The sequence below is a fragment of the Brettanomyces bruxellensis genome, chromosome 2, assembly GCF_011074885.1.
Source record: "Brettanomyces bruxellensis chromosome 2, complete sequence".
NCBI classification, from domain to species: domain Eukaryota; kingdom Fungi; phylum Ascomycota; class Pichiomycetes; order Pichiales; family Pichiaceae; genus Brettanomyces; species Brettanomyces bruxellensis.
Genome location: NC_054683.1, coordinates 369764 through 388224, shown reverse-complemented (window position 1 = coordinate 388224; position 18461 = coordinate 369764). Strand labels below are relative to the sequence as shown.

The window sequence follows — 18461 nt, the reverse complement described above, 5'->3', positions numbered from 1 at the left end:
AGCCAAAGCGTTAAAAAAGACCAGAGTGTATACAAATACAGGATCAATTAGAAATAGGTGTAGACAATTGCTATAGAAAAGTCAGTGGAAAGACACACAAATACTTTCGAAAGTTAAGGATTTACGACTGATTTTGAGATTGTGGTGAATATGTCGGACACATCGTTTAATAGCTCAAACTTCGCATACGAAGAAGGAAACTTTACTTCAGGAGAAGGAAACTTCACAAACAGCACAACAAACGGCACAAGCACAGAGAATATTCAATCAAATGTGTCGATATACACACCTGTCACATACATAATAACGTTGCTAGTTTTATTGGCAACTTTCTCGAGCTTTTACAGAAAGAGGAAGGTGAACAAGTTGAGATCGATGAGTTCCTTATTTGGAGAAAATAGACCAAAGGAAATGTATCTCCAACTCAAAGCACAAGAGGAACCAAAGGTGAATGAGAAGCTACTAAAGACAGCATTGATTCGCAGGGGTGCAGAGGCTGTTAGAAGACTGTTTAAGTTGAAGGAATGTGAACCATACATGAATATACTTTATCTGAAAGGCTATATTGGGGACGAAGATCACGAAAGGATGAAAATACAGAAGAAGCTGATTGAAGTTGAGTTGAGCGAGGTTGCAATGGAGGCAGAATCGTACAAGAAGGGTTGGTCCCAACAACTTTTCCCTGTCTGCCAAGAAACAACGATGAATGAAGCATTGAGGAGAAGATTGAATGCAATTAAGTCAAGAGAGGAGAAATTGGGTAAGGAATGGACAGTGGAAGAGATTAATATTGGAATAAATAAATGAGGAGAAAGACATAACTTATTGTTGCTTCTTGAATATTTTGTACATTTGAGTGGTTATGTTTGCTATAGAAACAGTAGGTGTGCATTTTAAGCTTTATTGCGTAGCTTACTTTGTTCATTGGGTTGGCATTCTGATTTATACTCTCGGAATGTATGGTGAAAAGAGAAATAGCTTTGGCTATTTTATGAGTGACTTGTGAGAAAGACAATATTACTTAATCTTCACCCAAGAAAGACCAATTAGGACTATAGGTTAAGTGTGCATTTCCTACTGTTAACTTATGAACTTTTTGGTTTCATTTTTTCTTTGCATAATCTTGATTTAGTATTACATCTACGATAGTGTAGTGGGTATTGTAGTCAATGAAAAATTATATGTTATATTACATTTTGAAGCCTTTCTAAAGCCACCGTAAACTTTCAACCATCATTATCTTTTGAATTCTATCAAACATCTGCCTTTAAATCATGTCAACCCATTTGCAAGCCTTAGTTTACATTCAACTATTAGACTAAATAAGCGATCTTCTACGTGAAACCATATCATAAAAAAACACTTTAACTAGTCCGACATGTTTTCTTTGCTGTTAAAGCACTTTGATGTATCTGCCACCTTTAAAACACTTCAATCTCATTACTGATGCCTAATGCATAATTCAACCGAAAGCCTGCTTCTTAAGCGTAAAGCATGCGCTTAATCTACCGTTCTTCGACATTTAAGTATTTACGTGATACCTTAAGCGTAAAGTAAGTACTTCCATCATCTTAATCCTTACATATTTACACTCTACTTTAGGTATAAGCATACACATCCCATTCTATCCAAAACATTCTATTCCACATCTATCTAGAGCATTTCAAAGAGTACATCAGTGTCTTCTTCTAGAGCATTTCTAAAAGTACATCAGTGTCTTCTTCTAGAGTATTTCTCAATATACATCAGTGCTTTCTTCTAGAACGTCTCCCAAAATACATCAGTGACTTCTTCTCCCAAATACTTCAGTGCCTTCTTCTTCTAGTCACCTTGGTAAAAGCGGCATCCCAGCCATCGCCGGCATTGGACGATCCAGAGGATTTCAAAAGCTGCTGCCAGTCGAAATCATAGCCCTGCTTGTTGAACAAGGCCTCGACCTTGGATCTGCGAGCGTTGAACTCGCTTGCAAACCTGCGGCCATCCATGGTAGATGAATTCGAATAAATGGTATCGGCAATAATTTCGGTCGACTCGGAGCCGGCAGGTAGTTGCAGCATGATGGACAAGACATCTTCCTTGTTAACGGTGCTGTAGAGGCCGGCGAACTTTGCCCGACACCAGGCTAAGAACTGCCTGGCCTGAGAGTACTCGGAGGCGGCCCCGCCAGGTGGGCCCTGGGGAGTGAGCCTGGTGGCGGACCGCGCACCCGGCGTGGAGCCCACACGGGGAGCCCCGGTAGAGCCAGACCTGGAGCCCGCACGCGACTGCCGGGACACCGTGGTCCATGCGGCAGAGACCCCGGTGGCACCCACACCGGGCTTGCCCGCGGAAACCGACCGCAGAACATCGGGCGAGAGCGTGGAGGTCGATTTCTTCGCGTACGAGTGCACGCCGGACCTCGACACCATCTCGTTGGCCGAGTTTTTGGCCCCTGATTTCTGCTTGCGGCTCGTGACAACTGTCCAGGAGCCACCGGAGCTCAAATCGGCCGGGGTGAATTTTACAGGCTGCATTTTTTTCACTGCGCTCAGGGCTTTTTTCTCCCTCTCCACTTTCGCCATCTCCTCCCGCTCGATCTCCGCCCAGCTGGCTATATCTGCCGGCTGCTGGTCCAGCGAGCCTGCCCCAGTATCATTTCCCCAGGTGGCAGTGGCAGGAAGCGAAACTGAGCCTGCTGCATCAAACGAGTTGTCCTCGTCATCTCCATTTGATGATTCTCTCACTTTTCTTTCTGCCTGCTCAAGCACTCTTCTGTGCTCTGCCTCTCTTTTGCTTTTTTCTTTCTCTTCCTTTTGGATTTGCTCCAGATCAAAAGCCGGCGACACTTTCTTCTGCGTCACTTTAGCCCATGGGGCAATAACCGTCTTGCTTGTGCGGTCGATGTGCTTTTCGCTCTCTGTCGTTTTGACCACATGTGACACGTGCTGCTTGTGGATGTTTGTAGGTTTCTGTGGCTTTTCTTTAATCTCTGGTTTGATGGCGTTATTTATTTCATTCTTTTCGTTCTTCACAATCTTTTCGTTCTTTCCGTTCTCTCCGTTCTTTCCGTTCTTTCCGTTCTTTTCATTCTTTGCTTCCTTCTTCACTTCACTCTTCACATTCTTTTCGTTCCTTTCATTAATTTCACTCTTCACATTCTTTTCGTTCCTTTCATTAATTTCACTCTTCACATTCTTTTCGTTCCTTTCATTAATTTCATTCTTCACATTCTTTTCACTCTTTTCATTCTTCACATTCTTCACATTCGTCTCGTCATTTTCTTCCTCCTTATCCTGAACATTGACACTCTTCTCATCCCTATTTTTCTCCTTTTTCTCCTCCTTCTCATCCCCAGCGGCCTGCTCCGCCCGAACAATTGCCCGCTCTACACTCTCGCCCTCCTGCCCGGCAAAGAGGCCATCATGCAGGCCCCCCTGCAGACCTCCCGGCAGATACGCCGGCTGCCCGTACAGCCCACCGCCCAACGCCAGCGACCCGCCAAGCGAGCCCTGCAGCCCAGAGCCCAAAAATGAGCCACTGGTGCCCACGGCCCAACCAGGATTCCCGCCAAACGCAGAGAACCCGGCCGAACCCGAGAGCGGCGTGCCGGGTCGACTTCTCGGGGTGTTCTGGGCCCCGAGGCTACTCGTGGACGATGCCCTTGCACCCAAAGACGCGCCAAACTGCGGCCCTGCCGCTGGCCGCCTCTGGATCGGCAGCAACGGCACCGAGAATGGGAACTGGTACTCGCCTATGAACGACACGAAATCGCCCAACGGCTTGTACTCAGTCTGCCCGTCCCTCCTGATTCGCAAATCCGGTGCCAAGTACTTTTGCGTGTACCATTGCTGCATCGTGAGGCCGTCGAATGGGCCCTGTTGAGTCCCCTGTGGATCCAAGTAGTACCATTGGATCTGCGAGGGCTCCAAAAACTGGGGATGCTGCTGCGGCTGCACCTGAGCCTGCTGCAGCCCAATCCCAGGTGGGCCTGGTAGGACCTGCGGCTCCCCCTGTGGCCCCTGTGAGTCCGGCGACCCCCGTGGAGCCTCTTGGGGCAACCCGGCCCCAGGATCGGCCTCCGGCCGGCCCCTCAGAGCCAGCCCGGCCAATTTCGACGCAAGGGCGTCGGCAGATTGCCGCTGCTGCTCCTGCCGCGCGAGTACCTCCACGTGGAGCGGCGTCTGCGGCTCCGGGGACAAGAAGTTAGCCTTGTCCCTCGGAGGAGCAAACTTGTGTCCTTCAGCCATCGAACTGTACACTGTGAAGAGCTCCTGCAGCGTCAGCTTTCTCCTGTTCCTGTACTCCTCATCTGCTGGTTGCCGTGGTGCATCTAATGGTGGCCTAATCAATAAGTGATGCAATTGTTAGTATGACACGCAAAAGATTGTAACATGAAATAAAGCTAGGGGCAATCCGAAACCATGCATGTATCAACAGACACTCAAAACGAAACCCATATCATGCAATCCTGTTCACCTCTTGCCTTCCATTCTCTCCCTCCCAGCTTTCCTTTTCTCCCTCCCAGCTCTCCTTTTCTCTAACTTACCAATTAGTCCTTTCACCTGTGCCAGAAAGCTTTTCTTGTAAAGTAGTCATAATGAATTCGTTTAACAAATGCGTCTAAGTGTAAAAATCACTCTATACTGATTGATCGCGTATCGTAAAGCTGTAACTCTTAATTGCTCAAGTGTTAGTGCTGGCTTCAACTTTGCAAATTTCTTGTACCTTCAATGAATATGCTTCGTTTGGCTGAGGGATAAATACCCTTCATATTTATATACAACGCGAAGCGAAAAATCTTGTGAAAAAAAATGTCGGACAAGGGGAAAAGGGGAGAAAAAAAAAACAAGAACAAAACTGCGAAAATAATAATGGCTGTAACAATATCGTGTGAGTTGTGTTATACGTGCTAAATCGACGCACGCCGGCAGAAAAAACCAGGTACCATCGCGTCGATCGACCCTACAATACATATTCACCCCTACATCAATTTAATTGCAAAGTCGCATTTACTGGCCATCCGGCCCTTTATTCAATGTTATACATACAGCACACTCTTCAGATACCCATCTGCTTCTCCATCTCGGTGTGGAAATCCGTGGGTCTTGAGTCATCGAAGTCTAAACAGAAAAAAAAATCATAAATGTTAGTATACCGGGCAATCTTGAATAATAAAATGCATCATTGATCAAACTTACCTCCATATATATCCTCCCACTCCACAGTGGTCTCCTTATTGAGCAGAATATCCTGTCCTGGACTTGGGATTGCACCGTTTCCAAGTATCTCAGGCCTAAAATCGGTCTTTTTCACTATGTCAAGTTCGAGCTCTCTTTTAATTGGAGCAGCAGCACCAAACAACCTTCTGTAGGTCTCAAGTTGCGTCTGCCTCTGTGTGGCATCCCAGTTTTTAAGCCTGTTCTCTAGTGGATGTATGTCATTAACCTTTGAACTGATTGAAATGGGTGGCTTTCCTGTTCTCAGTGTGTCAATTAAACCTGGTGCAGATGGTGCCGCTGGGCCGAAGTTCGTGTTCTTGGCATCTGTTGGTCTGTCTTCGCTGGGGACGATTCTTAAAGACTGTAGTCAAAAAAATATCACAGTTAGTAAAATTGATCATAACCATGTGCTTATAAACACACCACAGCACGAAGAGGGCAAACACATACCATTTTATAGTGTGCAAAAAACTAATATGCTTGTTTTATTCTGTCTATTTTATCCTGTGAATTGTTTAAAGATACCAATCTGATATATCTTACGGTTCAAGTATTTAGACAGAGCATTGTAGTTTTTATGTTACGCCCTCGCCAAGTTGTGGCCAGCCAGAATTAAAAAAGTAATTGCAAGAAAAAAAAAAAATAACATAAAATGTAAGCGAGTGAGTGAGCTAGCATGAAAAATTAAGGCAATCAGTCAGCACTGTTCAGATAGGCTACAATACCTCCATTAACTACTAGAAAAGAATAAATTTATTGCATATACAGTTATGACAACCATTAGAACTTCTTTAGCCTGAATCCAACACACATGGTCCTCGTTATTGTGTAGCAAAGAGCCCCTATCAAGCCCATTAATGCAACATAAACCACAAACGCTGAATTTCTGACATCATTATGACCACTTCCAATGATTCCAGAACCAGCAGACATCAAACCAAGAATGGTACCGCCACATATTGCATATTGCGTGGCATACCGGGCACCAAATTTCTCAGCCTTGACAACCTGTGAACAGCAACTTGGAATAAGAGACATAATACCACCATAAGTAATTCCGTACAAGATGGAAAATAGGTATATAGCCACAGGGCTGGACTTAAAAGGAAGCCAAATAACGAATTCAACAACAGATGTCATGCATAGAAGCACAATTATGACGTTGTAGGGCCCGAACCAACGATCGGCGACAATTCCAGAAATCCATCTGCTTGGAATTGCAAATGCATTCATCAAAGTGACGAATAGGAACGATTCACTCTGTGAAAACCCGGATTTCACACATATGAACGAGTAGTAACCGCTAGCCACAACTATGGTGGACTCAGAAAAAACGCATCCAAGGGCATTAAACAAGTATTTCCGGTCGTGGAAAAGTGCATTCAAGTCAAATGACGATGTGAGGTACAATTTTACAACTTGCAGTCTAGACATCGGTTTTTTCTCCACGAGCTCTCTTTCCTTGACTAGGAAAAACGCAGTTGAGAGACAGATGAGCGAGATAATACCCAATGCTCTCATAGACCAAGCATAGCCGATGGTTCTGTACGAAGTACGAAGCATTAATGGAATTAGAAGGCCCCCACAACAACCACCATTTCCAGCAACTGCCAAAGCTGTAGCTCGCTGATTTCTTGGGAAATAGTGGGGGACGGCTCCTATTAATGGGGCACCCAAAATCCCGCAGCCCAGACCTAAACAAACACCAAAAGCCAAGATAAACTGCCAGGTTTTTGTACAATTAGCCACCGAAAACATCGAACCCACAACGAGACAGGTTCCGACGAATATGGGGAGCCGGGACCCGTTTCGGTCAAAGTACGTGCCCGAGAAGATCGATGCAATCATACTGAGGCAGAGGAAAATGGAGAAAATCCACGAAACTGTCGTGGTATCCGTTCCTTTAAGCTCATTTTCCAATATATGCGTCTGGAGCACACCAATCGAGTTTGCCAAGCCCCATGTGGGTACAAGACCCATAAATGAGCCGAACACGACCAGCCAGCACTTTTTCTTGTCGATCGAGTAGTCATAATCCTCCTCGAGCTCGCTCAAATCACCCGAATCGGACCCGGAGTTGTTTTCCCGAAACGGATTCTGTGTTTCCTTTGCTCTGTATGTGGCAGTAGAAAACTCACTCTTAGCATTTTTCAGTGGGCTCACCCCTGCACCATCACGATATCCCGTAGATGAGCCATGGACGCCTTGATAAGTGCGGGATGGAACTGGAGAAAGTGGACCCTTACCAAGATTATTAAGACTGATAGCGGCTGATCCAACCATGCCGGTTAAAGCACTAGCCTGGGAAGTGGCAGTTTGAGACATCCTGACTCACAAGCAAGAAAACACTGAATGAAAGAATAAGAGTTACTGGGACTAAGTAAAGAAAGATATGTGAATTAGATTATCGTTTAATTAGGATTTAGTTTCCGTCCTTATATAGTAGGAAATCAGGAAGAAAGAAAAGACAAAAAAAAACGGTTAATTGTCTTAAACGCGAAATTCTATTGTTTTCTTTTCTATTTCTGCGACAAGGCTTGCGAATCTAAGCGCCAATATTTGGTCTTTGCAATGCTTAAACCGGACGGACAAAAGAGTTAATGAATTGAGTCATAGCTGAATTATATATAATTAACATACAACATATTGTTAACTTATAACTACCATACCACATGCGGTAAAGTTCACGATTGAGCTAGGTGTGCATACATGTCCAGAAAAATAGTAATGAATGCGTACGATAAAAAAATGGAGATAAATAAAGTAAAATAAAAGATAGAAATAATTAGCGTTAATCGTACTGGGCTAAAAGAGAAGCCGAAATTACTCAAGTCTTCCGTTAGAATATTGGCGATAAATTTTCCAGCTACGATTTAGGCAATTTTTAATTTTATAGAATGAAACTGAATTCGATGCACAAATGATACTAATTTAACTTAATGTGCTCAGATAAAATTCTTTTAACTAGTTGTTGTCAAATAAAACTTAGAGGAAGAAGAACATCGTGCAATTGTATTTATTACAAATGGTAACTGCCAAGGAATATGCTTTAAATCCTTATCGCAGATAACATGAAATGGAAAGAATTATGAGAACTACAAAACCGCAAAACTCCTTGTAATTGGCACATATTCAACTGCAATTTACACTTATAAACACTATCAGTATTTAGGACACACAAGCTTGAGCTTGAAAAAAGTTACTGTCTTCTAGTACGCATCAAAAAGCATTTTTACTTCTTCGGGAGTGGTGCATTTTACTGAAGTGTGCATGTAACATATAAAGAGAAAAGTCACAAAATCAGAGTAATTATTTCAGTCTTGTAGAAAGATCATTCAAATTTAGCATAGTTGTAATAGTTGAGTTAAGTGCAGGTATAAAAGGAGAGATCTTGTACATTGATTAATGATCAAGCCAATGCGGACTAAAGCCAAATCTGTTTTTTCTAACTATCATTCTTCCTCCTTAAACGTTATATATATTTATTTTTTATTCAAAATGCGTCATATGAACATATAAGATGGCATAAGCAAAATCTTTTGACAATAAAGCTATGTATTTCTCATATAAAACATCCCACAACAGTTTTAAACAGATTTTATAAGCCAAAACAAAAGAGCAACAACAAAATACGTCGCAAATTAATAGCCAAAATGCCATCCACGTAATTGCTCTTCTGCAAGCATTCAGTTTACTGAATTGCCAAATATGTAATAAATAGCACCAAAGTCTGGTATGGAAATTATATATGTACGAAATATTACAAGCTTTGTGGCTTTAAACAGGTTATCGAATAAGTTTACTTTTGTCTCTCGATAAACTACTTTAAACACACTATTTGATAAGATAATACGTGGAGCGTACGAATGAAATCAAATAAAACGATAGATCTGCTTAAAGTGTATTCCTGATTGGCAGATTCCGTTTTCTGATGACGATTTTATGCGGTTCTTTGCTAATATTTCACACATTAGTGCATAAATATTGATATTCATGCCAGAGTTTGTCAGGAATGAATTAGACTTCTATTCAGATCTTTGTCTATGTAATTGCTGCCTGAATAGTGCATAGTTTGTGCAGATGTATACATGACTCATGCTTTCCTAATAGTGATACTTTTTTTGTTAATACTTGTAATGGCTTTCTGTTATATATATTATACAAAAGAAGCTTCAAAATAAAATACAAATTAATATGCAAAATAATACCAAGAATAATATCCAGAATAATATCCAAAATAATCTCCAAAACTCCTACATATTTATCGAAATACTATCAATACCGAGCCATATTCCGATATTCTACCAAGATGCTACTAAGACATAGCAAAAAACAATCAGAATTGCAACTTTCTGTTGGCTATTCTATCAGCGATTCAATTATGATTGGTTGACGTGAAAAATCAAGCAACAGATAAAACAATGTTCCCGAGAAAAAAAAAAATTTCAAATAGCTTTTTCGTTATTGTTGTTGTCTCTTATCTCTTGAAATAATAGCGGAATCTGATATCTGAGACAACTTATGTTGCTTTCAGTACATTTACGTGTTTGTCACACGCATATTTCCCGGGGTGCATTTTTAGTGACAATGCATAAATTTGATTGGTTGCAAAATCAATAGGAACAGCAGCAGCGACGTTTTTGAAATGGTATTGTTCAGCATTGACAATTGACATCATCCTGGGTATAAAATAAGGCTAAATGACGACGAATTGGAAATTGCACTGACTTGTAAAACCTGAATTGATTTAACCCAAAAGACTAAACCTGAAACCAAGCTAAAACGCACACAATTAAACCAAATGGAACCATTTTGCTCTCAGACATCAGTTAAGACCAATTACGGTCTTCCTAAGCCAAAGGCCTCATACTTTCCAACAAACAAGGATTCGCCGTTATGCGTAAACAAAACGTTCTATGACGGGATAGCCAAGACTGCCGAAAAGGGCGAAAGGAAGCTTATCGAGAAGTTTGTGATCCCAATTAGGTCGGCAAAGGCATGGAAAGTTCCAAAGCGGTGCGTTTGCAGAATTATTGCAGTCGAGGGTCCCCAGGTTGGAGATTTGGATATTTGGAACTTCAACAATCCAAGAGAACACATGTGGGCAGCCAGAACCAGACAGCTGCAATCTGCTCATGTGTCTGTGTACGATAGATTGTGGTCCAACTTGCCATTTTTGAGGCCTCTGGTGACGATTACAGGTGATTCTCTTAAAAACAGAGGCCAGGATGAGTGGGGTGGAAGATGCCATGATTTGATGGGAACAAGATGCGATCCATATGTTGATAAGCTTCTCTCGGGAGAAGATAATGACTTCCATTGCCACTCCAATCTTACCCGGGCAGTGATGCCATACGGATTGACTGAATACGACATTCACGATGTTTTAAATGTTTTCCAGTTGACAGGACTTACGGACAAAGATCAATACTTTATGGAGCCTGCCCAGCCAAAAAGGGTGATTACTTTGAGTTTTTCGCAGAAACTGATGTCCTCTGTGCTCTTTCATGTTGCCCAGGTGGTGATTTGTCACTTTGGGGTTGGGGTGAAGGTGATGAAAAGTCAAATGTTGACATGACAAGTTGCTGCCGGCCCCTCGGTGTAGAGGTGTACGAGATTACAAACGACGATGTTTTCAAGGGCTGGAAGGAACCCCAGCCACCAAATTATAAAGGAAACCACGGACTCAAGACTCCTGTTTTCAAGAGATAACCGTGAAATAATGCTTCTTGCAACCAACATCCTCCATAAGGCCTTGCTTTATAGTTAAAATATTATACCTTATATTAACAGATGTAGAATTGAAGTTTGTACACTTTATAGAAGAATGATTGGCATATCGGGTAAAGTGTATGGATACTGTTGGATCAATGTGTGATCATACGATTAGGGACTGCTTGAAGACCATAATGAGTCGATCGACGTTTTGCTGGAGGAACCGGCGATAAAAAGTGAAAAAAAAAAAAAAAAATAAAAAGCATCCCTCAATTTTTCTTGTGAAGAAAAAGGAGGTGTCTTGTCTTGTGCTACTGAATTCAACCAAAGTAAAAAAGCCTTCAAGAAAGAATTTGAAGGGCACATACAAAGAATAATACAAGTCACAAACATGTCTTGGGGTAAGTACGAATGATTTAGGATGTTGAACGTGGATTGTGATTTTATTTATGCAACTTAGTTGGGTGTATTAGCAGATTTTGATGAAAATTTGAGGTTAAAGACGAAAGTAATACAGTCTGAGGCACAGAAGGGGTGCCATTAACAAAATTCACAACAGTACAAAGATCAGAAAAAGGTGATAAGATAGAGATGGAAATGAGTGGGCGTTTGCGGAGCTCTAGAACTTAATATATGAGACACATCCACCTTTTTTTATAGTTTCAAGAAGTATTCATGCTTTGAAGGAGTGGTTTACTAACATCATATAATCAGAGGACGAGAACTTTGAGATTCCAGCAGATACAAATGCGGCAGTTGCCGATGACTGGGAACAAGAGGCAGAAGGTGGAGATGATGACAAGCCATTATTGGAGTCGTGGGATGTCGATATTGATGAATTAGAGAAGCAGAAGAAAGAGAAAGAAGCCAAAGAAAAGGCAGAAAAGGCGGCTTTGAAGAAGAAGCAAAAAGAGGCACTAGAGAGAAAGAAGAAGAAGAAAAGCGGCAAGCCTACACTATTGAAGATTGACAAAGTGGACGAGTCTACGAGGAGAAAAATGCTCAAAGAGGCACAGGTGAAAGAAGACATGAAAAATGCAGCCGATCTGTTTGCCGGAATGCAAATTACGAACAACAAAGATGAGAACGGGGATGATGAGGACCTGGACAAGTTTTTGGAAGGTGATGAGGAGGACGAGGATTCTCCTTCTGGCACAATAACAGTGGACACACCTCTAGATGTGCATCCATTATTCAAAGCAGAGGACAAAGACGAGTATGTGAAGCTCAGAAAGGCACTCGAGGCCGAGATGAAGAAACTCGCGCAGGGTAACCCACTCTTGTATGCAAACAATCTTGCCATAGACCTTGTTGTGTCGATGTGCCAACCTTTGAAAGTTGAGCAGACAAGAAAAGTGATATCGACTCTTAATGTGCAGATTAGAAACAAGTTGAAGGAGGAGAGACAGGCCAGACTTTCCAAGACGGGCGGAACTTCCTTGGGCGGTGCTGGAAAGAAGAAAGCCAAGGGTAAGCGTGTGAACTTTGGATCTTCTGGATTTAGAAAAGATGATATTGGTGGTATGCTTGCGGACGAAGGCGTCGGTGGGGACGATTTTGGCGACGATGATTTCATGTGAGCGTTTAGGCGGACTTAATTTTTTTTTTTTTTTCGTAAAAAACTTTTGATGGAAAAAAAAAGAACATTGTAGGCTGCGTAGGATCCCGCGATATTTTTCGTGGGGGATTTTGTTTGATTCTAGTGACTGCATCCCACCCACGCTGAGGAAGACCATTTAGGGGGATAAAAAAGGTGCGATGAATAAATATGAGCGTCTATGTTTGGCGTGGCATCCAAAAGACTGTCTCTAACAATAGTAACAAGCCATGGTATGTATGACTAATGAATACACGGAAGGTAGAGGAAGAGAAAAGAGAAAAGAGAGATTTCATTGATTTGATTGTGAGATCAGGCAGCATGTTCTCAGAATGATTATATAAAAATTTAAAACATGAAAAAGACCAAGTAATAATTTCCAAATAATGCTTTCCAAGTAATGCTTTCCAAATAATGCTTTCCAAGTAATGCTTTCCAAATAATGCTTTCTCACCCACGCAAAAGCCCACATAGTGACCAGTGTACAGGTGTATGTAGCAGTAAAAAAGAATAGAAAGGGTTCAAAAACTAGGGAAAGACAGATACAATACAATAATATACATTCTAGACAGAGACATTCTTCGTAGAACGTTTATTTAAGCTTAAAAGTGAGCCGTGAATGGAGATCTGGCGTGGGGTCGAAAAGCCATTTAGCATCCCGTTGGTGTGGAGGCTGCAAAAGCTGACGAGTACTAGCAACTTCCCGATTGGTCGAATGTCTGGGGTAGAGAAAAAAATTTGAATGCAAGAAAAATAAACCCAAAAGCTTAAATTGCAGCGAAGCGAGAGTGCAGTATTTATTTTATCCAGGTATAAATACAGACAGTTGTTTGCTCGTGCTGGAATTGGGAATTCTGTTTGACGAAGCATGCATCTACTTTAGGGTTTCTTCTACTTTCTTCTACTTTCTTCTTTTTCTCTCTCTTTTTGCCTTCTCTCTTTCCCTCTCTTTCCTCCTTCCTCATAATTATCAAAGACTATCGGCGCTTAATGTTCACTTCAAGACTATTTGCAAAACCAGCACTCAGATGTACAGCGAGGGCCGGGAGATCGATCCGGATATCTCGGCTGGCATCCACAACGACAAAATCAGCGGGATCGACCCGTGGTTCGACGTCCAAGGCACAGGTATTGAAGTTGACGGGGCTTTTTTTCTTCGGAGCAGCTTTTGGAGCGACATTTATCGCATTTAGAATCGCCAAGGACCCGCCCACGTTTTTGTTCTCGTCACATTCAACCACGAAGACAAGGGAGCTCACACCGCCAAAGTATGGCAAGGCGGAGCCGGCAATTGAGGAGTTGAAGAAGCTGTTGAGACCGGACCAGGTCAGTGTTTCGAAAAATTCTCTCGACAGCCACTCGGACACTTACTTCCAGACGGAGCACCCGGCCCCGGGCGAGCGGCCAATCGCAGTGGTGTACCCGGAGACGACGGAACAGGTCTCTGCAATCATGAAGGTGTGCCACAAGCATCGGGTGCCCGTGGTGCCGTTTACAGGCGGCACGTCTTTGGAGGGTCATTTCACGCCAACTAGACATGGCATATCAATGGATTTGTCGCGGATGAACAAAATTCTCGCGTTGCACAAGGACGATCTCGACGTGGTGGTGCAGCCAGCCGTGGGATGGGAGGACTTGGGCGAGTACCTTGCGGACTACAATCTTCTTTTTGGCCCAGACCCGGGCCCCGGTGCATGCATCGGCGGAATGGTCGGCACGTCGTGCTCAGCACAAATGCTGCCCGGTACGGCACCATGAAGGAGAACGTGGTGAGTTTGACGGTTGTCTTAGCGGATGGAACAGTCATCAAGACGAAGAAAAGACCAAGAAAGTCATCTGCAGGCTACAACTTGAACGGGCTCTTCATTGGCTCAGAAGGCACTTTGGGGATTGTCACAGAGGCCACGTTGAAGCTTAACGTGAAGCCGAAGTTCCAGGACGTGGCGGTGATCTCGTTTCCCACCATTGGCGACGCGTCGACGTCCGTTTCGCAGTTTGTGCAGAGCGGACTGCAGTTGGATGCCATGGAGCTTTTGGACGGCAACATGTTGAAGTTTGTCAATGAGAGTGGCGAGGTCAGCATGAAGTACAACGAGAGTCCCACGTTGATGTTGAAGATCGGCGGGAACTCGAAACCAGGGCTTGATGACACGATCAAGGCGGTTAGAAAGATCTGCAGCAACAACCACAACACGGATTTCAAGTTTGCCGAGTCCGACGAGGAGAAGTTCGAGCTCTGGAACGCTCGGAAAACAGCATTGTGGTCTACAATCTCGTATGGCCAGGAGCACATCGGCAAAGACGTCCAGTTGTGGACCACAGACGTCGCAGTTCCCATTTCGAGACTTGCAAAGTCGCTCGAGGACACGAAGAAGGATCTCGCGGAGTCGAAACTCACCGCGTCGATCGTCGGCCACGTCGGCGACGGAAACTACCACTGCTTCATTCTCTTCAAGAAGCAGGACAGAGCCAAAGCTGCTGCTGCTGTTGAGAGGATGGTTACCCGGGCAATTCAGGCCGACGGAACTGTCACAGGTGAGCATGGCGTTGGAATCGGCAAGAGGGACTATTTGTTGCAGGAGGCCGGTCCCGATACAGTTGCTGTAATGAGGCGGATCAAGATGGCTTTGGACCCATACCGGATCCTCAATCCGGACAAGGTTTTCCCGATTGACCCGACTGAGGGGGGCTTGGCCAAGAGGAAGTGATTTATATTTCATGCAGTGCGTATTCTGCGCTGCTTTGTCTACAATCTGGGGTGTGCCATTCTATAGAAGTGTGCTCCGGCTTTGTTAATTACTTGTTGTATTCATGCTGTTTAGGGTACTTCTGTGTATTCCATAAGGTACTTTGTGTGTTTTAGGGCATTTCCAAGCCATTTCTGAGATATTTCTGACGGTTCTGACATTTCTAAGTCATTTCTAAAGCATTTTTAAAGAATTTCTAAAGATGTACTACGCATTTCGGTGATACTCTTTAGGTACTTCATATACTCCTAAAATCGGAACTAAAGATGCGCCACCTGCATACTTCACAAGTTCTACTATGTACTTCTAAAGATGTAATTGGTTTCTCCTTACTAGTTAAAGCAATTACTTATAACTGCACTATTGCCTGAAGACCTATTCATACCGAAATAGTGGCTTCAACACCACTGTATTCAAGGTTTGAACATGTGGTTGTTAAGGTTGCTACCTTTTTACTTGATATTATTGCGTAAAATAATTACCTATCTACTTTATTCACTGTTTAAAGATGTAGTTGTCTACATCATTACCGCTTAAAGCGGCTCCCTATTTCCTGCCTTAACTACTGAATTACCCCACGAGACATCTACTTATTTACACATACCCATCAAATATACATCCTGATTTACTACTACATTTGTATTCACATCCTACAATGCTTACGATAGTATTGCATTAGTCCAAATACTTGCTACAGCATTGCATGCACAGCCCAAATACTTACTTATCCTAAACTATTTGCTTCACAGTACTCGGCATGTACGGAAATTATACACCGCCTTTATAATTTACAGATCTGCATACTTATGGTTTCCAGTATTTCTGTACTTCTATTATGGTATCTAGCATTTCAGTACCTCTAGTTACGTACCTATGACATCTAGTATTTCCAGTATTTATATATTTATTTCCAGCGGATGTTTATTCCCGACCATTTTATCCAATCATCTTGGTGCTATAATGCTATTCTATATCTTGAGCCACCCAATCCATTATTCAACCTTCATGCTATATGCAAATTCGCATTTCCAGAAATGCTTAGAAGTCCAAAACCAACAATCCTGCAATCGCCTCTAAATGCCTCGAATCTATCACTCCTCCATCTTGTACCTTTTTCTCCTCACCAGCCTCCACTTCATAGTTCCTCGCCACCTGCTGTTCCTGCTCTATTCGGCATTGATTAGCTCTCGTAATTGCCTCTTCTGTAAACAGCTCTATGTACTCCGAAACCATGTCTAGTGTTTTTTTCGTGATTCTCGTGTTATCCGGGTCTGGAAATGCCACCGCCTGAAACAAGCGGCCAATTGTTGCTGGTTCAATTCTGTTTTCTTTCTTTTCGGTCATAATCCCACCCAAGGACTTGTATTCAGACCCTCATTGATATGTTAAGATCAGAAACTATCCACTTCTCATGCTATTTATTTCATTTAAATTTCAATTTTTTTTTTTTTTTTCGCGTTGCTCTTTTTCTCCCTCGTGCCTCATGCTCATTAATGCTGTAACTAACCCTCCACCCCATTACCTGCCCCTTTTCGGTAATTCCAATTTCACCCAATAGCTGATTCTCTGGCCATCATCGGACTCCACTGCCATAAACAATGGAATGTATACTACACTATCCTCTGAATTTCCTGCACCTCTTTCAACGGTGACCTCAGCCGCAACCGTACACCAGCTTACACCACTATCGACGGGTCGAGCGACGCCATTTTTGCTCCTAAACACATCACCCGTTTCTTCAGGCGTAAGTGCCTCGAGACTTTCCAAAGGCCGGTTAGTTAGTTCGACTCTTGACACGTAGGAAAAGTTCGTAAGTAGCGAAGTTGGGATTGTCCTCACGTAATCGCTCAAATGCTTCATATTGGAATTTTCATCGATGCAATCCACTTTAAACTCGCGACACGGGAGGTGAAAGTGCACCTTGTTGGTGTTGAACGAGTCAAGATCGCTGATTGTGGATATCGTCACATTTATTGGGTTCCGGTAGCTGTTTAGCACGTTGATGAGAACGGTAACTGTTCTTCCGTACACCCAAAAGCCCTCAGCATGGACGTTTGATGGCCTTGAAGGCACAATTCTGGGAATGCAGTCGATGGCACATGCCGTCTGTGTACATTTTCCCGAAAACGGCTTGTCCGAAGGCACATCTAGGGGATTCCGGCATGATTTACATCTTGTTTTGTACCTGCAACACAAAGGCTGTGTCAGGGGAACGAGCGACGAGGAATTTTGAAAACTTGAGGAATCGGACATTGTCTCATCGGGTATAATGGACGGAGGCCGAGGCTTTTGTGGCGATTCCAGCTGTTTGTGCTTGCCGTAGTGACCAAGTTGCTTCTCGTAGCGGATTTTGTCCCTGCAGTAATTTTTCAAATGTGCAAAGCGACTGGAGGCGGCGCGCCCATCGACGCAAATCGAGTGGACGATCGACGCGACCGACTGAGGGGCCGTGATGAGTTTGGTGGTGTAAGTCCAGTGGCAGATGTGGCATGTGAAAAGAAACCGCTTGCCAAGAAACTGCTTCACGTCATCTTCTGATCTGACTGATTCGGAGCTCACGTTCATATATCCTCCGCAATTCTCGACTGGGCATCGAAAGCAGCTCTTTTCACAGTATGTACTTTTTTTTGGCATCTGACGGAGGCAATGCGGACAGTATTTGTATGCAATTTCGGTCTCGGTGCAAAGGGGGCATCTCAATTGATGGCATGTTGGGCAGTAATGAAGTTCTTCGAGTTTGTGGAATGTTAAATCATCGCGTACACTGTCTGGAATGAGACCTTGCCAGTTAGTGGAAGCCTTAGGATGGAGATGCGGTTCTCTGCAGGAGCAGAAGTATCTAGTGGCCATGTTGGAGTTTGAAGTTAAGGATGTTGGTATGCATTAGTTGAAGGATGCTTGGGGAAAGATAATTGGTTGAAAAATGATTGAATCAGCGTTCCAAGTAGTCTCGTTTGTCTTATTGTCATCTCATTTATTTCTTGATTTTTTTATTTTTCTATTTCTTGATTTTTTTWWTTTTTTATTTTTTTATTTCATCCATTTTATTTTACTTCCGCTTTTTTATTGATACGGTGTTATCTGGCCATATGATCAACTTGTCACACATACATACTCAAGTCTGCTTCATCTTATCCCCAACTTTGAATCGCGAGGAAACTTTGTACATAGGTAGCATTAGAGCCGGCTAGACTTGACATTATT

General features: G+C 43.1%; 8 protein-coding genes across 8 annotated transcripts; 4 read left to right on the top strand and 4 right to left on the bottom strand.

The window, feature by feature from the left end:
• Positions 1-150: 150 nt before the first annotated feature.
• BRETT_005320 (uncharacterized protein) lies at positions 151-807 on the top strand (the record flags this gene model as incomplete). The annotated part of the gene is made up of 1 exon (XM_041283800.1): positions 151-807. One exon carries the CDS (start codon positions 151-153, stop codon positions 805-807), a length of 657 nt encoding a protein of 218 aa, XP_041134752.1.
• Positions 808-1805: 998 nt separating this feature from the next.
• BRETT_005319 (uncharacterized protein) lies at positions 1806-5651 on the bottom strand (the record flags this gene model as incomplete). Its single annotated transcript, XM_041283799.1, has 4 exons — positions 1806-4309; positions 5046-5099; positions 5178-5559; positions 5649-5651. 4 exons carry the CDS (start codon positions 5649-5651, stop codon positions 1806-1808), a joined length of 2943 nt encoding a protein of 980 aa, XP_041134751.1.
• A 327-nt stretch (positions 5652-5978) lies between these two features.
• On the bottom strand, positions 5979-7523 carry BRETT_005318 (uncharacterized protein; the record flags this gene model as incomplete). Its single annotated transcript, XM_041283798.1, has 1 exon — positions 5979-7523. The coding sequence occupies one exon, from the start codon at positions 7521-7523 to the stop codon at positions 5979-5981; it is 1545 nt and encodes a 514-aa protein (XP_041134750.1).
• Positions 7524-9999: 2476 nt separating this feature from the next.
• BRETT_005317 (uncharacterized protein) lies at positions 10000-10910 on the top strand (the record flags this gene model as incomplete). The annotated part of the gene is given in 2 exon segments (XM_041283797.1): positions 10000-10656; positions 10671-10910. The coding sequence occupies 2 exon segments, from the start codon at positions 10000-10002 to the stop codon at positions 10908-10910; spliced, it is 897 nt and encodes a 298-aa protein (XP_041134749.1).
• Positions 10911-11304: 394 nt separating this feature from the next.
• Positions 11305-12493, top strand: BRETT_005316 (uncharacterized protein; the record flags this gene model as incomplete). Its single annotated transcript, XM_041283796.1, has 2 exons — positions 11305-11314; positions 11628-12493. The coding sequence occupies 2 exons, from the start codon at positions 11305-11307 to the stop codon at positions 12491-12493; spliced, it is 876 nt and encodes a 291-aa protein (XP_041134748.1).
• Positions 12494-13500: 1007 nt separating this feature from the next.
• On the top strand, positions 13501-15218 carry BRETT_005315 (uncharacterized protein; the record flags this gene model as incomplete). Its single annotated transcript, XM_041283795.1, has 2 exons — positions 13501-14153; positions 14189-15218. 2 exons carry the CDS (start codon positions 13501-13503, stop codon positions 15216-15218), a joined length of 1683 nt encoding a protein of 560 aa, XP_041134747.1.
• Positions 15219-16295: 1077 nt separating this feature from the next.
• On the bottom strand, positions 16296-16601 carry BRETT_005314 (uncharacterized protein; the record flags this gene model as incomplete). The annotated part of the gene is made up of 1 exon (XM_041283794.1): positions 16296-16601. The coding sequence occupies one exon, from the start codon at positions 16599-16601 to the stop codon at positions 16296-16298; it is 306 nt and encodes a 101-aa protein (XP_041134746.1).
• A 174-nt stretch (positions 16602-16775) lies between these two features.
• BRETT_005313 (uncharacterized protein) lies at positions 16776-18107 on the bottom strand (the record flags this gene model as incomplete). The annotated part of the gene is made up of 1 exon (XM_041283793.1): positions 16776-18107. One exon carries the CDS (start codon positions 18105-18107, stop codon positions 16776-16778), a length of 1332 nt encoding a protein of 443 aa, XP_041134745.1.
• Positions 18108-18461: the final 354 nt, after the last annotated feature.